Source organism: Lycium ferocissimum, chromosome 2 (assembly GCF_029784015.1).
Source record: "Lycium ferocissimum isolate CSIRO_LF1 chromosome 2, AGI_CSIRO_Lferr_CH_V1, whole genome shotgun sequence".
NCBI classification, from domain to species: Eukaryota; Viridiplantae; Streptophyta; class Magnoliopsida; order Solanales; family Solanaceae; genus Lycium; species Lycium ferocissimum.
In genome coordinates this window covers 59,430,722-59,458,379 of record NC_081343.1, presented here as the reverse complement: position 1 = coordinate 59,458,379, position 27,658 = coordinate 59,430,722, and the positions used below count along the sequence as shown (strand labels likewise).

At 34.2% G+C, this 27,658-nt stretch overlaps 4 protein-coding genes and 1 long non-coding RNA gene across 5 annotated transcripts; 2 read left to right on the top strand and 3 right to left on the bottom strand.

The window, feature by feature from the left end:
- Positions 1-4,281: 4,281 nt before the first annotated feature.
- LOC132046407 (aquaporin PIP2-7-like) lies at positions 4,282-9,557 on the top strand. Its single transcript, XM_059437032.1, has 4 exons — positions 4,282-4,753; positions 6,610-6,905; positions 9,032-9,172; positions 9,268-9,557. The coding sequence occupies exons 1-4, from the start codon at positions 4,504-4,506 to the stop codon at positions 9,391-9,393; spliced, it is 813 nt and encodes a 270-aa protein (XP_059293015.1). The 5' UTR covers positions 4,282-4,503; the 3' UTR covers positions 9,394-9,557.
- LOC132046409 (uncharacterized) lies at positions 4,760-6,496 on the top strand. The gene is made up of 2 exons (XR_009412698.1): positions 4,760-5,181; positions 5,282-6,496. It is a non-coding gene; the product is annotated as an uncharacterized LOC132046409 (long non-coding RNA).
- A 582-nt stretch (positions 9,558-10,139) lies between the features above and the next one.
- Positions 10,140-13,506, bottom strand: LOC132046408 (uncharacterized). The gene is made up of 5 exons (XM_059437033.1): positions 13,237-13,506; positions 12,211-12,329; positions 11,236-11,293; positions 11,026-11,103; positions 10,140-10,544 (listed from the first exon to the last, which is right to left on the bottom strand). The coding sequence occupies exons 1-5, from the start codon at positions 13,397-13,399 to the stop codon at positions 10,351-10,353; spliced, it is 612 nt and encodes a 203-aa protein (XP_059293016.1). The 5' UTR covers positions 13,400-13,506; the 3' UTR covers positions 10,140-10,350.
- Positions 13,507-21,241: 7,735 nt separating this feature from the next.
- On the bottom strand, positions 21,242-22,881 carry LOC132046406 (peroxidase 64-like). The gene is made up of 4 exons (XM_059437031.1): positions 22,636-22,881; positions 22,338-22,526; positions 21,837-21,999; positions 21,242-21,729 (listed from the first exon to the last, which is right to left on the bottom strand). The coding sequence occupies exons 1-4, from the start codon at positions 22,837-22,839 to the stop codon at positions 21,335-21,337; spliced, it is 951 nt and encodes a 316-aa protein (XP_059293014.1). The 5' UTR covers positions 22,840-22,881; the 3' UTR covers positions 21,242-21,334.
- A 2,168-nt stretch (positions 22,882-25,049) lies between these two features.
- Positions 25,050-26,915, bottom strand: LOC132046403 (peroxidase 64-like). Its single transcript, XM_059437028.1, has 4 exons — positions 26,628-26,915; positions 26,362-26,547; positions 25,846-26,008; positions 25,050-25,662 (listed from the first exon to the last, which is right to left on the bottom strand). Exons 1-4 carry the CDS (start codon positions 26,838-26,840, stop codon positions 25,268-25,270), a joined length of 957 nt encoding a protein of 318 aa, XP_059293011.1. The 5' UTR covers positions 26,841-26,915; the 3' UTR covers positions 25,050-25,267.
- Between the last annotated feature and the right edge of the window lie 743 nt (positions 26,916-27,658).

Here is a 27,658-nt window from a genome sequence, read left to right as displayed (position 1 = left end):
ATAATTGTTATCAAAGCTGGCTGAGTCAAGTACTCAAGTCTTGTTTTACTTAAAGCTACTCCTAGTCGATAGTACAAGGACAAAACTAAACAAGTAAAAATTACTGTAATATTCAAGCCTATTCCTGGCTCTAGTCCTGACTGAAACCATTTATAGTACAGTAAATTTTTCGGCAAATCCAACAATTTTTTGGGAACATTTTGATTGATTTCCGGAAACGAAATCGTTCCTTTAACCAAATGAATTATGAATAGGATAATTTGCATTCTCCTTTTTATTTTCTTGGCCTATTTTCTTACTTGAGATTATAATTGGATTTAAGCAGCAATTAAAATTTTGTGAGAAATTGTAAAAACAAAAGTGTGTGCACCAACAACTTTACATAGAGGTATAATACAGCATCATTAAAATGTTTGTTTCTTTCAGATTTTGTGTTTGTATCATATATTCCTCTCTCCATTGTTAGTACAAACTTGCAGGCCCCTTTAAAACTTTCCTCTCTCCATTGTTAGTGCAAACTTGCAGGCCCCTTTAAAACATGTAGGCCCTCAATTAAGTTTTATTTGTCATTCCTCACATGTACGTTGCTGGTTCATCCACATGGGTTTTCGAATTTTGCTTCAAGCTTGACGTTAACAAATTTGTTGATGTGATTACATTAGATGCTGGATATATAAGGCCTGCCACTGCCAGCTTGAAAAGCCATTTATCGTAGTAACAAAAATAGATTATCTTACATTTGAGGAAAAGAATCGGTGGGTCCGCAAATTCCTTTCTCAATGGAATGTATAACTAATTTCCTTAAAAGAATTTGGGAGGGGAGGGGCAGTACTCATATTTTTGAGACTATATGATGTCGACTTATAGATGCACCTGAGTAAGTGTGAAATTATAATCACCGAAAGTTGTCTAACATCACAAGAAAGGAAGGCGTCTTCAAAGACTTAAAATCTCTTGAAATACATGCAGACCTAACGAAAAATAGGGCACAATGAAAAATATATATGTATAAGCATACCTATTAGTCCATACCTACATATACCAGCTTGAAAACCCTTTTATCGTAGTGATAAAAATAGAATAGTCTTCTACTTGAGGAAAACAATCCGTGGGTCCGCAAAAACTTTTTCAATGGGGTGTACAACTATTTTTCTTGAAAAGAATTTGGGAGGGGAGGTGGAGTACTCGTATTTTCCATGTAATTTGTTAAGAAATTTTAGTAATCATATGGAAAAGAAAGGTAAATATGTGATATACAAAACTGGTTCAACAAGCTCAAATATTAAAATAGATTTATAAAGTACATCAATATAATTAATGAAGCTAATATGAGACACGATCACTACGGTTATATGACGTCGACGTCTAGTTAGATGCACGGATGGATCTATATATGTGAAATTACAATGATTGAACATCCTCTAAAATTACAAGGAAGGAATTGAAGTCGTCTCCAAAGACATATAAAATCTCTTGGAGTACATGTAGACCTAACAAAAAATAGAACACAATGAAAAAAGAAACTATATAGGCTATACCTATTAGTTGATACCTATTATATATGAATGCATGAATACCCTTTTCTCATAGTGACAAAAATGGAATAGTCTTCTAGTTGAGGAAAAGAATCCGTGGAGCTACAAAATATTTTTGAATGAAGTGTATAACTATTTTCCTTAAAAGAATTTGGGAGGGGAGTGGGAGTACTCATAATTTTTATATAACGTTTTAGAAATTTAGTGGACGTATGTAAAAGAAAGGTACATATGTGATGCAAAATTGGTTCAACAAGATCAAGTATTAAAATGGATTTCTAAAGTACTGTAATATAATGAAGCTAATAACGTGAGAGACTATCACTACGGTTACATGGCGTCAGACTTCTAGCTAGATGTTACAATGATGGAACGTCGTCTAAAATCAAAAGGACGAAAGTCATCTTCAAGGATATAATACATGTAGGCCTAACGAAAAATAAGGCACAATGGAAAAAAATCTATATAGCCTATGCCAATTTGAACACTCTTTTATCGTAGCGACAAAAATAGAATAGTTTCCTAATTGAAGAAAAGAATAGAATAGAATAGTTTTCTAATTGTAGAAAAGAATCAATAGGCAGAGACGGATCCAGAATTTTAATTTTACGGATTTCTAATGCGATCTTAAGTTAATATATATATATATAACAATAACCTTCACAGTGATTTCATTGATTTTTAGTAGATATACATACAAGGTTTGTACAAAAGTTACTGAGTTCCGTGAACTCGCATGATATGTGCTAGATCCGCTAGCGTGTGTGGGACAAAATCTTTTCATTGGGGCGTACAACTATATTTTCCTTAAAAGAATTTGGGAGGGGAGTGGGAGTACTCACATTTTTAGAAATTTTGTAGTCATATGGAAAAGAAAGGTAAATATGTAATATACCGAATTGGTTCAACAAGCTCAAATATTAGGTTTGAAACCATGAGTCATGACCCCAATTCAAAGATTTGAAAATGCGTTTTCACTCATGGTTTCAAACCCCAAATCATCTAAAAAGGCATGATTTAGGATTTGAAACCATGGTTTGAACTTCTTTAAATATAAAATTTAGCCCATAAGTTTATATTTTATAAAAAAAGACCCATAAGTTGGTAGATATTTTTAACAATTACCCCATCAATCATTTACCAATCTCATTAACTTCCACCAACCTTTACTTATGTCTACCAACCTTTAATTTATGTGGGAGGATTATATTAAAGAAAGTAGTTACATTACTATTCATGTTAAATTTTCGTTTTATTGAACTAAAGTTTGATTAATTGATGTTGTATTTTTTAGAAAGGTCTTCTAGTAGTGTACTAATTTTGTTATGAACTATGACTTGTTCATTTGGTAAGATTGTATAAGAATTGAGAATGTTTTGATATTTTTCACAATTTGTGGGTTATTTCTGTCTATAAGAGAAAATACAACTTAAAATATCTAGATTGCATATCCAAACATGGTTTGAAACCATGTCCAAACGGGGCCTAAAATACATTTATATAGTACCATAACGAAGCTAATGTGAGAGACGATCACTATCGTTAAATGACGTTGCCTTCTAGATGCACAAAATGATTTATAACTATAAGTGTGAAATTATAATAACTGAATGTTGTCTAAAATCACAAGAAAGAAAATCGTTTCTAAAAACCTAAAATCTCTTGAATATATACATGCAAGCCTAATGAAAAATAAGACTCAATGAAAAAAGAATCTTTATAGTCGATACCTATTAGTTTGAGATTAATAGCCTGTTTGACCAAGCTTATTTTTTCCTCAAAAGTACTTCTTTTTTCAGTAAGTGCTTATTTTAAAAAAAGTGAGGTGTTTGGCCAAGCTTTTGGGAGAAAATAAGTACTTTTGGGGAATGTGAGAGCTTGAGCTTTTTATTCAAAAAATAGCTTTTGCCCAAAATCACTTTTTTGAAAAGTACTTTTGAGAAAAATACATATAGAAGCACTTTTTAAAAGCTTGAGCAAACACTAATTGCTGCTCAAAAGTACTTTTTAAATTAATTGGCCAAACACAAACTGCTTTTAGCCAAAAATATTTTTTTGAAAGGGAAAAGGGTCAAAAATACCCCTCTACTTTGGAAAAAGGGCTAAAAATATCCTCCAAACTTATTTTGGGTCAAAAATACCCCTCTCGTCCTTAAAGTTTTCAAATATACCCCTGCCTTGATGGAAATTATCCGCCAAAATAACCCAAAATCATTATTTAAACCGCATCATTTAAACCCACCTAACCAAATAATAACCTATAAGATCCCCTTATTCCCAATTCTCTCAAGCTTCATACCTACGTATTAGGGGAATAAGGGGATCTTATATTATTATTTAGTCGGGTTTAAATGATGGAGCAGTTTAAAGAATGATTTCGGGTTATTTTGGCGAATAATTTCCGTCGAGTCGTGGGTATATTTGAAAACTTTAAGGATGGGAGGGTATTTTTGACCCAAAATAAGTTCGGAGATATTTTAAATTTTTTCCAAAGTAGATTATTTTCTTTTTTTCCTTTTGAAAAAATCTTTTAAAAAAAATATTTTTTTAAATAAGCTGTTTTTAGAAGCATGACCAAACAGACTATAAATTTCAATCACTTTAGCAGGTTGTTAGTGTCTTTTACATCGGACCAGGTACATCCCGGACCACATACGCTACCCTCCCTCCCAACAGAGGATTTGTATTCCTATATAATCATGTTATCGTAGAGCCAATTTGGTACAAATTAACGTCACACTGGAACTTTGGATCTTACGTAAATGTTCATTCTTGCCATAGTGTCCAAATAGGGATTGCATGTGTTGTTGCCTTTTGATTGCGTCGACTTATTCACTCCTTTTAACTTGTAACCACACAACCTTTCTTGCACCTTTCATTTTCGCTGCTAGCTAGCTGCTATATTCAATTAAATACCAGGTAGCCATCACTCTCCTTCACTACACCACATCTAAAACAGAACTGCGATATGGCGAAAGATTATGTGGAACCACCACCAGCTCCGCTGTTTGATATAGCAGAGGTGACGAATTGGTCTTTTTACAGAGCTCTGATTGCTGAATTTATTGCAACGCTTCTTTTCCTCTACATTAGCGTTGCTACTGTTATTGGCCACAAGAAACAAGTTGGTCCATGCGAGGGCGTCGGACTTCTTGGTATTGCATGGGCTTTTGGTGGCATGATTTTTGTTCTTGTCTATTGCACTGCCGGGATTTCTGGTACTCACTTTCATCTCTAGCTCATGTTTGCTTTCTCTATTTTACATTTCAACTTATATGTGACCTTACAATTCAAGAAGTGCCGGTCTATTATGAGTGTATACATTAATGTTCGTTAAAAAAAATTACATATATAATTGTGAACCTTTTTCAAAAAGTGGTGTTGTTTTGCCTGCTCATGGACTCCGCATCAGTCTGAAAGGTTGCCCGATCTATGCTTATTTTTAACTCCCGAAGTATTTTGATGACTACCATACCCTTCCTCTTCTATGGGTGTTTTGGTATCCACCGTAGTGTTTACTCGATCGCTTGAACCTCACTATTCACTTTTAAGGCTATTATATTCCATCCTAAGGTGCTGCTAAATGAATGGATCTTATCAATCACCATGAATGGTAAATCAAAGATCGAACTGCTGAATAAAAAAGGTTAAGTGCTATCATAAAACTTTGTATATATCTGCTAAGTTCGCGAGATAAGCGGACTCGAACCGCTGACATCCACAACGGTGTTGAATGATACTTCCAGCAGGAGAGTGTCTCTGCCACGGTGTGAAACAACATGGTAGTTAAAAATCTTAACCACAGAATTGTAAGTTTTGAGGTTTAAACTTTGAAGAGGGTGTCTTGTGGTAAGTTCAAGTTCAATATTTGCATACTTTGTCAAATCTCCATTGCTTTGCGTGTTGTTAAATACTCCAATAGATATAAGAATTAGAAGTTTCTTTTGCCTTCCAGTATACTTAGCAAGTCACAGATTGAAAAATAACCTTCTTATAGAGTATTAACATGATAAACACAGCGTAAATTTCTCAAATGGACCCTCAACTTAGCGAAATTCATCTGCAATAATTTTTGTTTTTTTATATAATTTAATATCAACAAAAGCACTTAACTTTATAGTACCTTGTTTTCTACGGAGTAACTCTAACTGCAAAAGATATTTTTTTCACCGGAAAGCTTACTTGATCAGGACCACGAAGTTAATTTTTTTTTTCAGTAAACACAGATTTTTGAGTGTTTTGAAGAAAAGCCTAATTAGTTCTGATAAGAGGTAGCTTAAGTTCACGCTTGTAGATATGATAACTGTTAAGCTTTGGATCCAACAGAGAAACCTTGTTTTCCACGGAATAACTCTTACTGGAAAAGATATTTTTTTCACCGGAAAGCTAACTTTGCAGGGAACCACGAAGACTAACACAGAGTTTTGAGTGTTTTGAAGATAAGCCTAATTAATTCTCATTAGAAGTTGTTTAGTGTTTTGAAGATAAACCTAATTGATTCTCATATGAAGCACTTTACGTTCACACTTGTAGATGTGATAACTGTGAAGTTTTTCTCTGTGGAGCCAACACATCAAGCGGACAAATTTTCATTAAAAGTTCATAAATTCTACCTCCATGTACAGGACCACAATAGACATATTTTGTCCAAAATATCTTGCTGTACTAACAAAAGATTGGTAGAATTAAATGCGACTAAAAAAGAACTCACAGTACCATCTTCAACCGTAGAGTAAACATGATCATAAACACTATAAGTGGTATTTTTAGTTGGGCACACTCATTAAGAAAACTGTTCCTTACTAGAAAGTGAGATGTATTTTTATTAACTTATCCTTAGTAAATACTATCTTATTTTTTTTTAATAGCTCTTTATTGTTTCTCGGTTATTTAAAACTCTCTTTATTTAAATAAGAGTAAAATTGGAAGAACAACATTAATGCCTTATTGATTATGTGAAACACCACATATTTTGAAACAAAATAAAAAAGTAAAAACACCACTTATTTTGAAGGGAGTAACATTGACAACAATTTATCACTAATATGCTTTGTGGTTAATTAACGCTGTATAGGTGGGCATATAAATCCAGCAGTGACATTTGGGCTATTACTAGCAAGGAAGGTGTCATTAATAAGAGCAGTGGCGTACATGGTGGTGCAATGCTTAGGAGCCGTATGCGGCGTGGGTATAGTTAAAGGGTTGATGAAGCATGACTATAACAGGCAGGGCGGCGGTGCTAATACCGTCGCAGATGGCTACTCAAGGGGCGTAGCATTGGGTGCTGAGATCGTTGGCACTTTCGTACTAATGTATACCGTATTCTCCGCTACCGACGCCAAAAGCAAAGCACGTGATTCCCACATCCCCGTAAGTCTCTTCCCTATTTTAATTTACCCACAAATTTTAAGTTTTTTGCACACCAACAGAAAATAATACTCTAATCAAATACCATTCGACCATCTAATTTATAAAATATATACAAGTATATACTTTATATATATATATATATATAATATACTCCCTCCGTCCCATAATAACTAATAAGTGTCATCTTAACAAAAAACACGCATATTAAGAAACCAATAATGCAATGTCATGAAGTTTTATTAAATTACCCCATTTAATAAAAATAAATTATTTTTTTCCTCTTGATAGTCATTCAGAATCCAACAATATCAAGTTACAATGTTGCTTTTCCGATCATCATTTAGATGTTACTTTAACTTGGCAGTTTTTGTCGAAGGGTAGAGTTGAAAAAAGCTAGCCAATTTATGTCTTGGTTTTCTAAGGTGACACTTATTATGGGATAATTTTTTTTAGCTAAGATGACACTTATTATGGGATGGAGGGAGTACATACCTATATACAATTCACTGGTAGTGTATAGGTAGTGTATACTTCGCCCTTGTCGGTAAACCAGTTGACCGAAGGGTACATTTAGGTGAGTTTCCCCTAAATATAAAGTATTTATCTGTTTCAATTTATATGATACTTTATTCTTTAATTTATAAAAAAATATGATACATTTTTTAATTTGGAAACAATTAGATTTATACTTGTATATCTTAACGAGAAATTTTATAACCACACTAATGTTATGATATGTTTAATGCCATAAGTTAAGTTTTTTTGATAGCCACACAAATACAATGATATATTAGGACCATAAGTCTCAACTCTCAAAAGCCTTTATTTCTTTCTTAATATTATTGTGATTATAACATAAATAGGAACATAGGGAGTAATAACCTATCATAGTTAATTAAATTACATTGATTATGTAAAATTTATTTATGTAAGCCTGTATAACTTTAATCTATTTTGTAATATTTCCACCTTTTTTTTTAGAATGTTGTTTGATTCTTTTGGCAATTTATAGAATGTTTAAAAGTATATATATATACACGACAAGAAAAATATGTACTCATTTTGGACCAGACAGAATGTACTAGTAATTAATAAGGGGTGTACAATTTTAAGTTGTTTGGTACTTTTGCGCAATTTATAAAATGTTCAAAAGTGTATACACATCAAGAAATATTTACTCATTTTGGAGCCGACAGAGTAGACTAGTAATTAGTAAAGCGTGTACAGTTTTGGGAGAATAAGATTAAATCCTAATAAAAACAACACACATTATGTGATTTCTTTTTTAATCTGGCTAAGTTTTGGTCGCTAGAATTACCCGATAACTGTGTTGATGAAAGACAATAAATATGCGTCGAGTTGGGCACCAACCGATACAGACATCACCGTTATAATTAGTTTTTTAACGCATATCAGTAACCAAAACAAAAAAGCCACAATATGTAACTGTTCGTAATAAGTATTGATTGGTAAAATAGAAATAATACTATAGTAATTTACACTGATGAAAAAAATTCTTTAAACTATCCAGCATGTAACTTTGAATCCATTCATCGCATTAAAAACTGTAAAACTATAGTAATACGAACAACCGTAAGTCAAGAATAGAAACATTAGGTTAAGAGATGCATGTGGATTGCGAATTGGATCGGAAAACTAATGAATGTCCTGGGAAAATAAATAAATTCATCAACCTCTGTTGTCTTTTAGGACTGCAGGAGCACTAATTACCAAGATTAAGACTAATGTAATACAACAAACAACAACATTCCCAATTGTACACAAACCTTAATATTCTTAAAAAATAATTTTTTTGATTCGTTGTTTGTCCAACAACAATTGGATTCTCAGTGTTTATGGTTCACCTATAAGTCAAGAATAGAAACATTAGGTTAAGAGATGCATGTGGATTGCGAATTGGATCGGAAAACTAATGAATGTCCTGGGAAAATAAATAAATTCATCAACCTCTGTTGTCTTTTAGGACTGCAGGAGCACTAATTACCAAGATTAAGACTAATGTAATACAACAAACAACAACATTCCCAATTAGGATGTACACAAACCTTACCCCTACGTTTGATTCTTACTAAAAATAATTTTTTTGATTCGTTGTTTGTCCACAGGTACTAGCACCATTGCCAATTGGATTCTCAGTGTTTATGGTTCACCTAGCCACCATTCCCATCACTGGCACTGGCATCAATCCTGCTAGGAGTTTTGGAGCTGCTGTCATTTACAACGATAAAACAGCTTGGGATGACCACGTATGATAATTCTAAATCAACCTACCTAACTAGTCTTTTAATTAAGGTTCATTAGAGCTAATCAATCTCATACATTTCCTAATCTGTTTTTGTAGTGGATCTTCTGGGTCGGACCCCTTGTGGGAGCAATGGTTGCATATATCTATCACCAACAAGTTCTTCGAGCTCACGCAGCCAAAGCAGCTTTGAACTCCTACTACAGCGAACCCAATTTGAATTAAGTCTAACCATTAATAATGCTATCTATCCAGCATAATGGTAGAACTAAAGTAGTGATAATCATTCTTGTGTGGCCTTGAATTCCTTCTGTTGTCCCTCAATTTGTGTGGCGTGTAAAATATCAAACTCAATTTGGATCTATCAATGTTTTCTGGATTTTTCTTCAGTTCTAAGTTCTAATTAGTTCCGCAGTACCTAGAAATGATGAGAACTCAAATTACTTGGAACCGCTAAGGAAAGGGGGTCGGATAAACAGTTGGGGAGTGAAATAGTCTTTTTGGGGATAGAGGGTCTTGAAGATGGCAGAGCACGCCATTACTAACAAAACCGAAATTCTTGCGGTGAGCAGCCTAATTGCTCACTGACAGATAGAACAGCATCAGGAAATAAGTCAAGATATGAATCAAACGTGATGTACCAGCAATCCAGCACGGCAGCACCAACATTAGATATTACATTATTATCAATTTAGACAGCAAATACTAACTAAAATTCACAAGTAGTCAAGCATGATAATTCACAATTTATAGGCACAGCTGATCCATTGATTTAACAATAAAGCATGATAATCACACCATTAATCTAGAAACAAGTTTTTCGTTGTGGTTAGCTAATTCTTCATTTGTATGATGATATCAGTATCAAGAAATAAAGCCAAGATACGAGTTAAAACGTAATGCACCAGTATCAAGCTGAGCAAGACTAACACCTAAAAAGTAGACGACATCTATGTCTTCTCACGATTAAGTTGCAGTGAACCAGCTTCCTTTTTTCATTCTGGTACCAGTCATCACAAATCTAAAACTTGTCTTTATGGTCAATGAAGCAGAGAATGTAATTAAAAGGTCAAAATATAGGAGACCTGATCGATGAAGATAGTAATAAGTTTCAAGTTAGTTAATGCTAATATCCTTGATCCTAAAATTAAGCACCACTGGCTTTTCAGATACATTTCTTCTTCAAAGGGGCAAAAGCAATACAGGACAAGGGATGAACTCTGCGAGAAGGTTTGCATCGACATGCTTGGAATGGATAGCTTCCATGCTCATAATTACCATATCCAAGTTCATGTCATCAGCAATTTCCCCAATAATGGCTGTTGGCTGGCTTCCTTCACCTAGCCTCTCTAACAACTTGAATTCCTGATATCCACCTATGCAAATGTTTGCGAATATCAATCAGCAAATATACCAAATGACATGTAAAACTAAGGATGAGGAACTAATTCATAGTCGTTAGTATTATGAGACGCAGACCAAAACAGTTATGCAGCCAAAACAGTTATGCAGCATATACAACATATAAGCAAACAGAACATGTTTCAACTTTCCAATCTCAACATACTAGGATGTTGTGACCAACTCAAATGTAAACAACCAATTGCAGACTCACATAACCGGATCTCCACAGCAGAATAATGAGATAACCATATCATAATAAGATTGAAACATCCGTCTCATGTACAAGCCACATACTGAAAGTTCCCCAAAATTATCCTGTTACAGACTTGCATGCAAAATGCCAGTTGCCTTGCAAGTCTAGTGCACCCATCTAGCTTGCACTTTTAAATCACAATCCATCAACTGGTTTATGCTTTTTAAATAAATACAGATAAAGAAATAGTAAATACACACCTTCAGATAAATGCCACCGGATGCTCGATAGTTGGGTCTCATGCTCAGGGTGTGCTTCTTTCTCCTTTTCATCAATAACTGCAAAGACCATAAAGACCTAGATTCCTTGAAATCTACCACTAAAAGTTTCTGTACCAAGAAAGTCATCTCTGTAGTTTAGCTTTTGAAAGAACCAATAGCACCCAACATCTGGGACATCAATATACGTACCAACAACTGTTATATCAGCTCCATACTTCTTTGCCATAGCAGCGGCAGTTGCTGCAGCCTGATAAATTACCAAGAATAAGTTACTTTATAAGGTTTTTGAAAAAGTATATATGCCACTAAGAAATCAACTGAGCTAGGCGAAAATGTTCAAAAAAAGAAAGGGGGAGAAAGACGGCAAAAAAAAATATAATGCTGTTTGACAAAAAGAAACTGATACAGGCTGCATAATGTGTTCCACGATTAGCCAATACATATATTTTCTCATAACCAAAGTGTTGAGGAACTAAAAGGCCCAGCATTTATTGAAGCATTTACAACTCTTTACTTTTGGTGATTATACCATGCAACTAGTTCAAACTGTTGAATTGGAGGTTAACTCTACATAAGGATAGCAAGTCTAACCCCACCAGCACACCCCATTTAATTTTCTTCTGCACTTACAACCCACTAAACCTTGCCCTTTCTACCGTGTTATGTTAAGATGCCTTCTATTTTTCTAACAGTAATTTTTTTTCATTAGATTTTCCTTCTATCTGCTTCACTCACCATGCTCACTATAAATTTTCAAAAGAACTGTAGATCTCCCCCCTCCCCTGCTGCTTTCCTACTAAGAGTCACCCGAACCCTCACCTTTAAAGCTTCCCCCGCCCCATTGTCATCCAGAGGTGAACTGTACTTTTGTCTTCAGCTACAGCAAACAACATCTAATATGTAATCAAAACCTGTCACTGCTACGGTGAATGAAGTTCACCACATAAAAGAATTATATACGATCCCGCAATCTTTCATCAAAGGTGCCATACCATCTAATTCAAATATGACACTTGGAGAATGAAACTAATACTTTTTGGAAAAAGAAATGCACAGTAAGAGGCTCACATAGTTGGGGAAATCCATAATTACCACAGAATTAAGAGAAAGACAGCAAGGGTTGATTTGTCTAAGCACGGATGAAAATGTAGAAAAGAAATAGACCTGTCTTGAACCCTCAGAGAGATAAGGATTCCGGTCTGTAATTGGAAGCAGTACATGCTTGAAGTTGGTGAAAGCATCTGCAGCTGAGCTGGCTTCAGATGCTTGAGCCTTAATAGATGCTGGAGAAATGAGCAACAATTAGTTTCCAAAGTCCAAATTTTGAATGACAGAAAGAAAATGTTTCCACAATGGTATGATTGGATTAGCCACTCTTTCATAATCCTCCGAAAATTAGACATTAAGTAACAACTGAAGATATTATTGTTCTCCATGTAGATAATATGTTTGATCAAACACTTCTGATAGGACGCATACTCTCCCAAGAAATTCCACAAAGCAACAGAAAATCTTTATAAAACTAAAAGTTCCATATAACTCTATAGATTACGCTTTTGAAACAGAGTTGTTTGGTTCATCGGGTAGTATAGACCATTATTTGTATTATGGCTAGGGGCACGGAGGAGTCGGGAAGCTACGTTGCTCAAAACAATGCACATAAATAATACTCCCTATGTCACAATTTATGTGACACTTTCACTTTTCGAGATTCAAACTATGTTAACTTTGGCCAACATTATAAAATGTATTTCATCAAATTGACATGAGAAGAATTGCAACTTATAGTATTTCTTGTATAGTTTTTGAATATCAAAATTTTAATTTTAAAATATTGAGTTGGCCTAATCCAATTTAGCTTCAAAGATTAGTCAAACTGGCCTAATCCAATTCAACTATACTATAGACCTTTTGTGCCAAATGCCCAAGAAAAGCCATGGTGAATTTGCGCCGAAGTTAACTGGCCATAGCATAATACAAAATTCATCTTCAGTGCAAGCACAATGAAGTTGGGTAGTTAATTGCAAGATTTTCAAATTAAAAACCACGAGATTTCAATTCTTTCTACTCAATAAGTACCATCACTAAATTGAACATTTCCACATTAGTAAACGTTATCCACGAAGTACTTAGGAAAAAAACAAATTAGCAATCTACTGAAATACATAATTTCTTCAGTAAAAGCATTACCTTTGTGGCCGATTTTCACACTCTTAGAAAGCCTGCGAGTGTTGAAGTTTGGCGAAGAAAGAGAAGTACAAGAAGACGAAAAGGGGCGAGAAAAAATGGAAGTAGTAGAATAGTGTTTACAAGTATCAGCTGGGACTGTTAGCAAGTAGTGAGCAAATGCCATGGATGAAGGTTTCTTGGTATTGGACTCAACTATGGAGATTATATGAAGGTGGGTTCCAGAATATACAGGAGGGTATATATGATGATTTTGATTTTTTTAGTCTGCCCCTTTTCACAAATACTAATTGGAAAATAAAATTTAGAAAAAATAGTTTAAAAACAAAATTCTAAGATAAGAAACGTTTACAGATGGATGCCATTTTTAGGACTTTTTTATATTGTCGAAATTATTTTATCAAGGGAGTTTCTTCATTTCGTTTTCTTTGTAAAAGATTTAGTAGCTATTTTTTGGGTAAATTTCACATATGATCACTTAACTATCATTTTTTTTAATAAAAATCACTTAATCACTTTTCTAACACAAAAGTCACTTAACTATTACTTTTTTCATAAAAGTTATTTAACTATAATTTCTAACACAAAAGCCACTAAATCACTTTCTGGTGTCATAAATCACTTTACAGTGAATAACTCATTTTTTACTCTCTTTTTTAGAAAAAAATCAAATAAATTAAAAATTACTTAGAAAGGTTCAACCCGACCCAAAATTAATTATTACTTACTCTGTCCCAATTTATATGACACTGTTCAAATTTTGAGTCAAAATAATTTTAATTTTGACCGTGAATTTGGGCATGTGATCTTTAATTTTTTTTGAAATAAAATGTACATATTTAGAAATTATGTAAAAAATACTATAAGTCACGATAATGGACAATTCAAAATATTTAAAAGATATATGAAAAAATTATGGTTAAAGAAACACTTGTTTGAATACAAATTCGAAAGGAGCCACATAAAATGGGATGGAGGGAGTAAATTTTTTGGGTCGAGTTAACCTTTTTAAGTAATTTTTAATTAATGGATTTTTTTTTTTAAATGAGAGTAAAATATACGTTATTCACCGTAAAGTGGTTTAGTGACACCGGAAAATAGTTTAGTGACTTTTGTGTTAGTATACTCAAAGTTAAGTGACTTTTGTGTTAGAAATGATAGTTAAATGAATTTTATAAAAATAAAATAAAAAATTAAATGAATTTTTTGTTAGATAATAATTAAGTGACTTTTATGAAAAAAATAATAGTTAAGTGACTATCTATGAAATTTACCATTATTTTATTCGTTGTTGATCAAAGTCTATTCCTACGATAATTACAGCATTTACTTTGCGAAAGTGGCATAAATAGTTTTCAATTTCGTGAGTCTTCTTTTGTGTTAATATCAACATTGTAATTACATTTTTGCACCTGATATTTTTATTGAATCAACGAATTTAAGTTTAACAATTCGGAATAAAAATTAAAGTATACCCCCTCCATCTCAACTTATTTGTCGTTATTTTTAAAAATAGTGTCTAAATTATTTGTTATTGTAGAAGTTCGAGACAAATAATTTTTTAAATCCATTTCCCCTTAGTAGTACTTATGTTTTGAAGACTACAAACGCCTTAATTATTGAGTAAATATTCAACGAAAAGAGCTCCTACTTAATACACAGATAAGGATAAAAAGTTAAAAACCTCTCTTAATTAAAGTTTTTTAAGGGCATATAAAAAAGAAACACGATAAATAATTTGAGACAAAGGGAGTATTACATATTACCCCTTCTGGTCCATTTTACTTGTGGAGTTTTTTTTATACATGTCCCTTAAAAAACAATTAACGAAAGGGTAATTTGACTAAATTATCCTTAGCTATTGTTTTTTCTCAATTTAACATTGCTATACTTTTTCACCACATTAATCTCTCTCCATAGCTATTGGATAAAAATAAAGACAGATAATAAATTTTTTCTTGATTTACCATGTATCTTTTTAAGAATGGCAAGTAAAATTGATTAGAGAGTACTCCCTCCGTTCACTTGTACTTGTCCAGTATTCTAAAAATAATTTTTCACTTTTACTTATCACTTTTAGCATATCAAGACAAAACAATTTCTTTTTTTTTCATTTTACCCATAGTATTAAGAGTCCGTAACCAAAATGACTCAAAAAAAAAAAAAATCATTTGAACCAAAACACCCCAACCAAAAAAAAGAGTGACAAAACTACTTTGTTAAGGCGGGGTTAAGTCCTTTAACGCTTCCCCCCCACCCCCTTTTTCTTTACACTTTTTAACGTACTTTAGCCATAGATTAATCATGCTTGGGGACTCCGAAATTTCAATATTTTATATAGAACCCTACTTATTTTTGTGCGATTAATAAGGTAGGGTCAATACATCAAGGATAAGTAAAGCTTCGGATTGCCGTTTTAGTAGTTGAAAAGTGCTCGAACTTCATTTTTGTTTGAAGATTTGGTGTCATTAGCTTTAAGTTCTTTATGTTTTAGGGTTTAGATTTAAGTGTGCTATTTTTTAGTCAAAATTGCAGCATTCATACCAATCTCAAAATAATTAAATTGCATCATTCATAACAATATGAAACTACTTAAATTTGTTCATAAATAACAAACCCAAACTTATTAAAATACAATCATCAAAGAAAGAAAAAAACTTAAAAAACATTCATCAATTCATGCCCTTGAGTCGATCTTCTATCACTACCACGAGATGTGCCACCATCACTAGATCTGCTACCACTACGAAAGTTTCCTCCGCCACGAGAGGTACTTCCATCGCGAGATGTAGTTTGACCACCATGCCGTAAAGGACGCTTGCGCTTATCATGACCAACATAATTACAAAATGAGCATTTTCGAGTGTATCTCCCTGGTGGAACATCCATTTCATTAGGAATACGGGAGTATGCTTTCTTTTTGAATTTATGGATAAATGCTTTATTTGCAACCATGGAAAATGGATAGGGTGGCCAATAACTCTCACTACCAAGAGGGTAGAACCTTCAAGCATACGTTTTTACATAATTTTCAACTGTATATTCCTCAGGCATGTACGTGGAAGCGTTCTTTCCCATTGTGATAAAACACTTGAAGGCATGAGAACATGACATATGATATGATTGCCACTTGCCACATGTGCATGTTCTTGGAATCTCACAAATTGTGTGGACGTTACCTCCTTTACCTTGGTGCGCCGCGCACACTTGTCATGAGTTCAAATATGCGCTTCCGTAGTTGTACATCATCCGGTCGTGTTGTTGAGCCTTAAATTTGTGATACTCGAACACTTTTGACGGTTTTGACATCCATCTTAGACCGTCTGCCGCAATTGCTTTGGCCTCTTTTGATATATTGACGAACCGCTCCATAACCTGCTTAAAAGTCATTCTCACCATTGCGGTGACGGGTAGTCCCCGTGCAGATTTCAACAAGCCATTGAATGACTCAGAGCTGTTTGTTGTCAGCATCCCCTATCGCCTACCTTCATCTTGGTGTAATGTCCATTTGTCTTATCAATTATATTCAACTAGTAGAAGGCTTCCTCATCCGCCCTCTTAATAATCTCCATTGACGAGTCAAACTTCTTCTCACGATGCTTGTTACGGCACTACCGCCACATCCAATTGCAAAGAGGTATTTTCGATATGCTTTTGGAAGTTTGCCTTCAAATGCCTTAAACAATAACGATGGTAGGTAAAGGACGGCTGCCACCCATGCAAATTAAACATATTGTTCAATATGCCAACATTTCTATCTGATATAACACATATGCCCATGTGATCCTTAATGTCGTGTTGCCTCAAGTAGTTCAAAAATAGACCCCACGTACTAGTGCTCTCATTAGCTGCAACTGCAAAAGCTAGAGGGAATATAGCTCCATTTGCATCCATACCAACTGCAATTAGCATCTTTATGTTGTATATCCCGTACACATGTGTTCCATATATTGATATTACTGGCTGACAATGAGCAAAACCATCAATGCATGGTTTGAATGCCCAAAACACAAACTCAAAAATATTATCGGGCACACCAAGCTTCGATTTGAGCTTTCATTCAACAACAGTACCAGGATTGAAGTGTCGTAAAGTCGCCACGTATCTCAGCAACTTCTTGAAAGAGCCCTCCCAATTACCGTAGACTATCTCATGTACATGCCTACGCCCAAGATACTCCTTCCGCCTACTAACGGGTTTGCGATATACTTTCAGGACGACTATAATACAATCTTTGATAGGGTACTTGGATAAGTTGAAATATCAGCATATAGCAACGAGGAACATCGTATTAACATCAAAATTAAAATAAACTTAGGCGAAGGAGATACCTTGGGCTTTTTCCATTGTCGCCAACTAACACACGAGCAATCATATTGGTATCTAGATTGTAATGATCATCTGGGAGGTCACTTATATCACAAGTGTGCTTTGTGTATAACTTTGAAATAGTCCACATCTTTTCAGCAGTCTCCTTACCACAGAGCATCCATTGGCAACCTTGATATTTTCGCTTACAGATCAATCGCCAAAGTTTTCGAGTGGAATCGTCAACTTTGAACTCCCTCATCCCCCGGATGCAATAAATCTTAACAATCATTTGCAATGATTTTTTCGAGTTGAAAATCATGCCTTTTTCAATATGAACATTTTGTTTTACAAGATCCACTGGCTCTTTCCACAAACATCGCCGAATATGATCATCATCCCTAGTAAAGACAAAGGCATTTGGGCGATTTTAAAGATGATCAAGATATGCTATCTCATCGGAATGCCACTGAACCGGGGTCAACTCTTGCTGTTGAAATTGATTTTGCGGCTGAATTGGAGTTGACTCTTGCTGTCCAAATGTCCATAACTAGTTACACCTTGCGGCGTAAATGATATTGGATATCTTCCAATTATATTTAAATCAAAATCACTCCTATTAACTTGTAGTCTATTATACAAGGCTTGGAGTAGTTTTGAGAATTTTAAGTTAAATGAAAACTTAACATGGTATTTTGGGGGAGAATCATAACGAAAATTATTTTCCTCGAATATAATTTCTCCGTCCCAAAGTATAGAAACCCTAATTTTTGGAACATCTTCCATTTTTAGAATAATTTAGGAGTACAAAATGTAAAAGTTGGATGAAACTTAGAATTTGTGTAAAAAAATTGATGAAAGAAACTTAGAAATTGTGTTTTTTCTTTCACACAAAATCTGTATTAATAAGGTTTGAATGCGTTTGAATATTCAATGAACGCATGCATGCAATCAGTGTGTTTTGCAGTGTTAGATCAAGTCAAATTAAGTACGGAGTGTTGCATAACGCATAAATTAACTGCGTTATGTCATTGTATGTCATAATAACGCAGTAAATTACTACGCTATATGACATTGTGTTGTCACCCTCAGTTGTCATACAGAAAAACGTCATAATTCAAATCCAAAATTTGCGTTTCATGCTTAGCAAGTGTTATATAACGTAATTTGATGAATAACTACCAACCACACAAAATTAAGTTACTATGTCATTTTTTAACCAATTTGAAGATATTAGTCGTATTATATTGTTCTCTCCAGGAGACATATTCGATGCAATGGGTAGTACATGGGAATTGGGTGAAGATTTTGAATACTCGAACAACTCGAATGAGAGATACAACCAACGTTACAACAATATGATGACAGACGAGTGGAATTGGCGTATTAGGGAGGCTGCAGCACTGGAACAAAACTTGAGGTCAGTAGGGCTTAAATACCCAAAAAGACGTGCTATGTCAATGCCTCGTGGCACTCCACAAGAGTTGAATTTTGCTCTTAACCGTTTTCGCGAAGAGAACAATTGAATGAAAATACGTTGCCTCAGGGTAGAATATGGTCAACATAGTTACGTCAGATTCAGATCCAAATGGGATTCAGACTGTGAGATGTTCGATGACGACGATTCCCCATGATATTGTTAATAGTTTCCTGTATTAAATAAAGTTGGTGGGGTCATAGTCATGATCCCACAACCTTTTGAGTTTGATTCTTATATAAAGAGCCTTTGCTACTTATTATCTACTTAAAATTCAATACCTTTTGCTACTTAGTATCTACTTAAAATTCAATATCGAATAGTAAAATATAGATTGGCTGGTATTTTTTCCACAGGATTCGAATAGCAGTGGTGATGACAACTCAAATCAAAGCAACTACTCCGGTGATTCCTCAACCGATAACATTGAATTCGTGCTAGGCGATTTCAAGCCCCGCCTTTTAATAGAGCGTAATGACGATTTTCGCGAGCTGAAATATACAGATCCACGTGAATATTATTGTGGTTTATGTCGTGAATGGGCATATCGGTACGCCGAATCACAACGTTCTGGTCGTGACTTGAAAAATCTCAACGCTCAAATCCCAACAAGGTACTCAATAACCATGCCTCGAGTAGGTCTAGAAACTTGGAGGCTGCCGTACAATGGATTAAAAAAAAATAATAGAATGCTAGCAATACGTTGTAGATTTTACATGCTAAAGTTGGCCGAAGAACAAGCCTCATCAACTGGTAGGGAATTAATACCTACAGAACAAAGATATGTCTCAAGAAACCCAAAATATTGTTCTGAGGATGATATTGAGGACTTCTATTCTGATGATGATTAAGAATATTGTGATTTTAGTTTTATGTTTAATTTATGATGATGTTGTTATTTTGAAGAATATTAGTATGTTTAGTTTTTCATCAACTCAAGGGCATGAATTGATGAATGTATTTTAAGTTTTTTTTTGTTTGATGATCGTATTTTTCCTACTTTCGGTTTGTTATTAATAAACAAGTTTAAGTATTTTCATATTGTTATAGCTTAAAGCTAATGACACCAAGCTTCAAACAAAAATGGAGTTCGAAACCACTAAAACAGCAATCCGAAGTTTTGCTTATCCTTGATGTATTGAGCCTACCTTATTAATCGCACAAAAATAAGTAGGGTTCTCTATAAAATATTAAAGTTTCGGAGTCCTGAAGCATGATTAATCTATGGCTAAAGTACATTAAAATGTGTAAAGAAAGAGGAGTTAACCAAAAGAAAAAACAAAAATAAAATAAGGGACCCTTTAACGCAATAAATTACTGCGTTAAAAGTAGTTTTGTCACCTTTTTTTTGTTGTTGGGGTATTTTGGTTCATATGGTCTTTTTTGGGGTCATTTTGGTTCCGGACTCTAGTATTAATTACTTACTTCAAATCATTTTCTAAATCCAATAAAAATATGCACCAACTAATATGAGTAGATTGGTAAATTACGCACTTCATTTATTATTTCTTAAGAGATATGCAAAGTCAAAAATGAACGAGTAAAAGTGAACAAAGAGAGTATTTGTTAAAATAATAGGGTAATTTTCACTTACTACTTCGTAAAATGTGAAAAGTTAGACTACGTTATGGTGAAGGGTAAAGCGACTTCATGGTCGTTTGATGCCAAAAACAAAGGATTATTCTTAAAAAAAGTAAAAAAAAAAGGAATCCCATGGATTTTGCCATTTTGAAAAGTGACTCTTCACTTAATTTGCCATCTTGTGTATTTCTCTACCTCATAGTAGGAAAAATTCCTAATAATCATACTCTAAGGTCAAATTTACTTGTCATTTTAGAAAATCAAAACGAAAATTAGTTAGTCCAAATTATTAAAATAATTGTCATTTAGAAAATCAAAATAAAATTAATTAATATTTAATTATTTTCACCTTTAATCTCAAATTATCCGTTTAGTTAATATATTCTTAAGGAGAGTGTAAAGACTAACAAATATAAAATGTACTGAAGGGAGTAGTAACAAATCTTCCATATTCATGTGTTCCCTTATCTACATTAAAACACTATCCTCGGTGCTGTATTCTTTATGCCTCTAGTGGTAACATTATCTCCTCATTTATTTTGTCCATTCCCTTCTTTTTTTCTTCAAAACGATGACATTTGAAGCAAGTGATCAATCTTCCAGTATTGCCATCAATAAAATGAAACTAAGATTATAGTATAATACTATAACCCAATTTTCCTAGATCGTCTTATTAAAATTTTACAGATACATCAAATTGCTAATTAAGTAGAAGTAATCAACAAGGGAGCAAAATTAGTTCACTACCCTGCAATCTTTTCTAACTTCTTGACCTCCTGTAAGGCTACTCATCTTAATCATGGAATTAGAAAAAGCCTTATAGAAAGCTGCTTTTGATGTACCAAACTTATAAACTAGGCTCTTCGTTTTCGGATTAGTCAGCAAAGAATGATCCGAAGATAACAAACTCTTCTTTTGCAGAATTAGCCTGTAATGAGTATTATCAAATGTTGTTGATGAAGGATCATTACTTATTCCTGCATTTTTAGCCCTGTTTTTGAGTGGACATATGCCCTTTAAGCTTGCTGCAAACGATGGACGTAGCGTAGGGTCGATGTCATGTGTGGCGTTGAAGTTGTATATGCGGTTCATAAAGGACGAGCAATGCATAAAACCTATAGTGTGTGCACCTGTGCCAAAGAGAATATATAGTCGTATCAATTAACCTAAAAATTGTAGGTTGGATGACCATTTAAGGAGTTAACTCGCGAAAATTTTGGAGCATTTTTGTGCTGACCTAAGAGAGCCACCAAGTCATCTAGTGATAGACCTCTCTGACGGAAGCTTTGTTGGAGTTGAGAAATGTTGTATGTAGGCTTTGGCAGCAGTGTTGTTTCACTGGCTCTTGATATTCGTCCGTCTTTTCTTCCTTTAGGCACGTCCCAATATGGTCCGCCTGACTGAAAAACCAACTTTTATTAGCTTGTTGAATATAGTGACACAGCAGAATTTGATCAAGGGGTTCATTACTTCATTATCTTCTTCATACACAGAAAAAAATATCTCGACCTTATATTTATAGTGTGCTTTTCGAGCTAAGGTCGGGGTTCCACCCCTCTAGTTCTGCCTCTGCTGATAACATTATTACCCCTGTTCTTTCAGCATTATATTAGTCCTTGTTTTCAGAATCTCTACTTTAGTAGTACCATTTTACTGGAATTTGGACTTTGCTATAACATTATACAATATATCTAAACTTTTAGTACAGTGTATTTCCTTGCAGGGGATATATACTTACTAACACCACTGCATCTCTAGCAGCGAAAGCTAAAATATCAGCACAAGAAACTACGCCAGGACATATAGCTTCGACTGCCCTCTTTGCCCCATTAATAACATAGAACCCGTGCATAGAACCATTAGGAGGCGCATCCTTTTCTGCTGTGTTTTTCCCCTTGGAGCTCAACAAAATTGAAGCATCACAGCCCTTCAAGAAGGTAAAACAGAGAAAATAAGTATAACTAATACGCTTTGCAATAACAGGGGAAAGTTTTTAAGAAAAAATATAGAAGACATGTTACTATATAGTTGTGTACCCGTAGGAAACAATCATGGAAATGCATCCTTAGAAGTGTTGCGAGCACTGTTTTGTCTTTCTTTGCTTCCTCCTTAACAACTTTCATGACTGTGTCTTCAGCTTGAGGGCACGTTTTTGCATAGTAATTTGAACTAAGTGCATTCCCTTGAGAGTATATGGAGAAAATAAGAAATGTGCTCAACAATGGAACAAAGTATGCCATTGGAATTCTACCAAGGAGTAATTTTATGGCTTATGTTATGCGACAATTCCAAAGCATACACTTATAGAGAGAGGGCCAAGCTAAAGTTTTCTGATTATTCTTTGATTTGTGGATTTGAAATGATTAGCTTGAATAGTAAATTTAGTGGCATGCATGTTGGTCATAGATAGTGGAGTGTTTTCTAAGCATCTCGAATTGCTAAAAGATTTTTGTTGTTACTTTTTGTCTGTCGAGCAAAAATCAACTTTCAAAAGGGCACTGATTATTGAACATGTTATGGTGGTTAACATTTGAAATTTATGAAACAATGACAGTATGCATGTAATTCTAATTTGTAATCCCGATCTCGTTTTGGTAATTCGCTAAAATTTTGTGGTTTTCAGCATATATAGGTAAAGCATTGGTCATTTCGATTTGAGACAGGAGCTACCTATCATAGAGTAAATGGCCAAGTAAAGACGCCACGCATGGCTTTCTATTAAGATGAAGCATAATACTATTTGTCTGTTTGCAATGATAACACATAATTATGATTTGATCTTGCTGCTTTTCTTATTGATGATTGCTCCACCACAACCAAAATGTCAAAAAGGTGACAGTGAGAATAACTTTTACTTCCTTTTTCCTTAATCTCTTGAGTAATTATTATACGTCCGATCAGTCTCGTGATAGAAGGAATAATTTCTAGTGAAAAATGTAGTAGTAATGTTTATGAGAATCCAATTTGTCTGATAAATTACCTTGGGCTAGTCATGATTATGTTATGTACAGTGGATTTAGTTCCTCTCCTTCATCCTAACTAAGCAAAGACTTACTTGCTCTGCATTGGAGAGATGTATATGTGTCTGCTTCTTTCAGCGGGGTCTGCTTCTTTCAGCGGGGTCTAAGGAACATTTTTATCTTTTTTCTTTAGCAAGTTGAAAGTTCTTTTATGGGTTTGCACATTATCGATTTTCACGGGTTAAAAGTATGAGCGGGTTAAAGAAGACACGATAAATCTAAAATTACAAAGAACTATAACCTCTTGAAATTTATTTGAATTTAGCTAATAGCATAACACAATTGAAGCGAATAATTGATACATGTGATATGAACTAATTGGATTAAAGCTTCACTGTTGTTGTTACACTTACACTAAATTTGGTGTTTAGAATGTTTTATTTGGTTCATGTCCTGTATATCAGTGGACATATAAGAGTGAGATCTAAAAACATCTACTTTAAAGAAACTCTAGTGGTCCTCAGTTTGACCCTCTATTTGATTTTCCTGAATTGGGGCTGCTATGTGTAACTTTCACCAAAATACTAGTAGTAGACAGTCGGGTCATTTCAGGAATAACCCAGTTGGAACCGCTCTCTGCTTTGGATACTGTACAACCTAAGCAAAAATTCCGTTTTGAGTTTGGAATTATTGTCATCAGTCCAGTCTTTTGTTCATAAAAATCACATTAGTTTACTACAGTTAAGCGATAGATTAGGGTGATAATATAAATTATCATGCTTAGTGATAAAGGTGCACATAAAATATACAAAGTCAGGTGTTTATCGATTTAGTGTAAAGACCGAGCATAAGTAAACTTTTTCCACGCACCTACAATAGGAGAAAAGACTTATTGTGATGCCCGCAAAATCAATTTATGATAACTCTGTCGCTTACGTTCGTCAAGCGGGCCACTTGGATTTGTTAGGGTCTTCTTCGGTTAATGAGTTATTAAAAAGAAATACCCTACTTAGTTTCGCAAGTCTTTCTTATTGGCAATCAACTACGTCGAGTTAAGACACACATTATCTCGAATTCCACAAGAGAAATAACCAAATACATGCCATAAAGCCTAGGTCTACATTGTGTATATTAAAAGGCAAAAAGCGCACAATTTTAGAAAATTACCGCTACAATTTTTCGCGCAATCACCCAATAGCTAAGAGAACGAACTAGAGGGCTTTGAACTATTGAAGAGACATGCTATATCAAACTTATGATTTTCACCAAGTGGAATGACTAAGCTAATAAAATAAACATAATATTCAACTTGGTAAAAGTTATTTGTCAAGATAATGAATTGCTAAAACTTTACCCATTACGAGAAGGTTCACACTTATCTTATTTCTCTTTTACCTAAGAAGGTTCAAGAAAATAGTGTTCCTTAAACTTGGGCATGTTCCAATTCCTGGCTGGAAACCATTAATTCGTCTGAGTTACATGACCAACAATTGCATCAAAAAGGGTTGTATGATTTATTTATTGTAGTAACTTACAAATACAAACTGATACATTGATAATAAGATTTGACAAAAGTTCTGCACCTCAAAATCCTATAACACATTAAAAGGTGCCCTGCATAAGTACTAAAGAAATCTGAAAAATATAAGGAAACAAATAAAGACCACTGCACTCTGGATTATCATTAATTTGGCAGGATTCATAGTAATTAATTAGCTACCCTACAGTCCCTTCTGACCCCTTGACCTCCATTTATGCTGCTCATTTTAATCATGGAATTAGCAAAGGCCTTAAAGAAAGCTTCTTTTGAGCTAGCAAATTCAGAAACCAGACTTTTTGTCTTAGGAATACTGAGCAAAGCTTGGTCTGAAGAGAACAGGCTCTTTTGCTGAAGAATTAACTTGTAATATGTATTGTCGAATGTCGTTGAGGAAGGATCCATGGGAATTCCAGCATTTTTAGCCCTGTTTTTCAGTGGACAAATGCCCTTTAAAGTTGCAGCCACAGATGGATGTAATGTTGGGTCAACATCATGGGTGGTATTGAAGTTGTGTATCCTGTTGGTGAAAGATGAACAATGAGAGAAACCTAATGTGTGTCCACCTGCAGATTTAGACACGTCATTTGTTAATTATTAGCTCAAATACAAGAGACGTTAATAAGTGGAATTAGTAATTACCTGGAAAGCAGTAAGACAGGTAACTTCACAACAAGTTACTACATACTGATAGTATAAAATAAGTGTATATAAGTTAAATTCATTATATAATTGTTTGTGTAGATGACCTGAGAGAGCAACAAGGTCTTCCAGTGATAATCCTCTTTGAGAGAAGCTCTGTTGAAGTTGGGATATGTTGAAAGTGGGAGCTGGCAATTGTCTAGTTTCACTGGCTTGTGATGTTCTTCCATCTTTTCTTCCTTTAGGCACGTCCCAGAAAGGTCCACCAGACTGCCCATAATAGCGTTACAATGTTAAGTTATATGTAAAAAGAATTTCAGTTCCGAAGTGAATAACGGCGAAGATATAATTAAGGACCCGTTTGGCCCTAAAATTTTGTTTTCACTTTTTTTCACTTTCAGTGTATTGAAGCAACCAAATACTTTTTTAAACTATGTTAAAGCAATTCCATCTTGACTTCCAACTTTAAAATTCCAAATAAAGTGAAAAATATTTGGTTTTCATGGCCAAACGCCTACTAAGTAAATAAACGTGTATACTCTTCGTTGCAATTTAAACTTTTAGATGAGATGGTTAGATAATTCAGCAAGTAAAATTCTGCTTGAGCAATAATGTTTGCTTACAATGACAACAGAATCTCTGGCAGCAAAGGCTAAGATATCAGCACAGGAGACTATGCCAGGGCAAAGGGCTTCAATGACTTTCTTTGCACTATCAATAACATAGAAAGCATGCAAAGAAACATTAGGAGGGCCATCTTTTTCTGCAGTGTTTTTCTTGGAGTTCAGTAACACTGAAGCGTCGCACCCCTGTGGGAAAATTGAAAAAAATCAGGAGGAATAACAAAAATAATAGTAATTAGATTTGTTCAAAAAGTGCAAAAAGTTACCCTTATGAAACAATCATGGAAGTGCATCCTTAGAAGGGCAGCAGGGACAGTTTTGTCCTTCTTTGATGCTGCAGTGACAACTTGTGTGACAATATCTTCAACTTGAGGGCATGTGCTCTCATAGTAATTTGAACTAAGTGCATTTCCATGAGAATAAATTAATGAGAAAATTAGCAATGAGCTGAACAAGATTAATGCAGAAGAGGATGACATAGCTTAGCTAAATCCTGCAAAGAATGTAATTCCTAATTAGTGGTAAGAATCAGATGATTTGCGTTGAAGAATAAGAAAAATTAGCAAGCTATATATAGGGATGTTCTGAAACATAACGACAGATTTGAGAAATGATTGTTGGAGTCTGGAGTTGAAAATGTTAGCTGTAACAGTGGATTTGGTAACATGCATATTCCTTTTCGTAATCGAGTGCTTTTGAAGCATACTAAATCATTGTCCTTCCTTTTCTTTTTCATTTTAAACCTTATCGTTAGTCCATTTTCATGTTCATAAAATAGACGGATGAGTATTTTCTTGAACTTCAATAATCTTACTATAGTTTTTATATTCTTTGGCATATGTAAATAATACTTACTGTTTTCAGCAGAAAACAATAGAGAAAATTTTCTTGGAGCGTCACCTTTTTCTAAATAGGAAAAGAAAAGGAAAAACAACTTCCCCTTTAGTAAAAGACATTACTGGTAAAGTAGTTGAAATTGAAACATCAAAACAGTTTCCCATGTTGTTCTGGCTTGTTATCTAAGACTAATTTTTGTTAGTTACAATAATTTGGCGAAAGGATTAGACTGGAATATAGCATTATTGAGATGTGACTGGTAGTTAGGAACGCAAGCTGGCTTTGTACTAACCGAGATTTTTAGAAATGGGATTGGCAACTCTCCTATTAAGTACTATTTCTTAGCAGATTCAACTTATATACACTGATAATAAATACTAAATTTTACACAAGCAGTTAATTTTAAATGATTAAAACATATCTTATGTATTGTATTTCTTATATAAGGTGCAGCTTTAAA

What these genes read in the sequence shown, in the direction of transcription:
- LOC132046407 (XM_059437032.1), top strand. Translation starts at nt 4,504, where the DNA reads ATGGCGAAAGATTATGTGGAACCACCACCAGCTCCGCTGTTTGATATA. An exon ending in TTGCACTGCCGGGATTTCTG is followed by an intron (nt 4,754 to 6,609) that starts GTACTCACTTTC and finishes AACGCTGTATAG; the next exon opens with GTGGGCATATAAATCCAGCA. An exon ending in AAACAGCTTGGGATGACCAC is followed by an intron (nt 9,173 to 9,267) that starts GTATGATAATTC and finishes CTGTTTTTGTAG; the next exon opens with TGGATCTTCTGGGTCGGACC.
- LOC132046408 (XM_059437033.1), bottom strand. Translation starts at nt 13,399, where the DNA reads ATGGCATTTGCTCACTACTTGCTAACAGTCCCAGCTGATACTTGTAAA. An exon ending in TCTCTGAGGGTTCAAGACAG is followed by an intron (nt 11,294 to 12,210) that starts GTCTATTTCTTT and finishes GTAATTTATCAG; the next exon opens with GCTGCAGCAACTGCCGCTGC. An exon ending in AGCTGATATAACAGTTGTTG is followed by an intron (nt 11,104 to 11,235) that starts GTACGTATATTG and finishes TGGTCTTTGCAG; the next exon opens with TTATTGATGAAAAGGAGAAA.
- LOC132046406 (XM_059437031.1), bottom strand. Translation starts at nt 22,839, where the DNA reads ATGGCATACTTTGTTCCATTGTTGAGCACATTTCTTATTTTCTCCATA. An exon ending in TCCATGATTGTTTCCTACGG is followed by an intron (nt 22,527 to 22,635) that starts GTACACAACTAT and finishes ACCTTCTTGAAG; the next exon opens with GGCTGTGATGCTTCAATTTT. An exon ending in CTAGAGATGCAGTGGTGTTA is followed by an intron (nt 22,000 to 22,337) that starts GTAAGTATATAT and finishes TTGGTTTTTCAG; the next exon opens with TCAGGCGGACCATATTGGGA.
- LOC132046403 (XM_059437028.1), bottom strand. Translation starts at nt 26,840, where the DNA reads ATGTCATCCTCTTCTGCATTAATCTTGTTCAGCTCATTGCTAATTTTC. An exon ending in TCCATGATTGTTTCATAAGG is followed by an intron (nt 26,548 to 26,627) that starts GTAACTTTTTGC and finishes ATTTTCCCACAG; the next exon opens with GGGTGCGACGCTTCAGTGTT. An exon ending in AGACCTTGTTGCTCTCTCAG is followed by an intron (nt 25,663 to 25,845) that starts GTCATCTACACA and finishes CTAAATCTGCAG; the next exon opens with GTGGACACACATTAGGTTTC.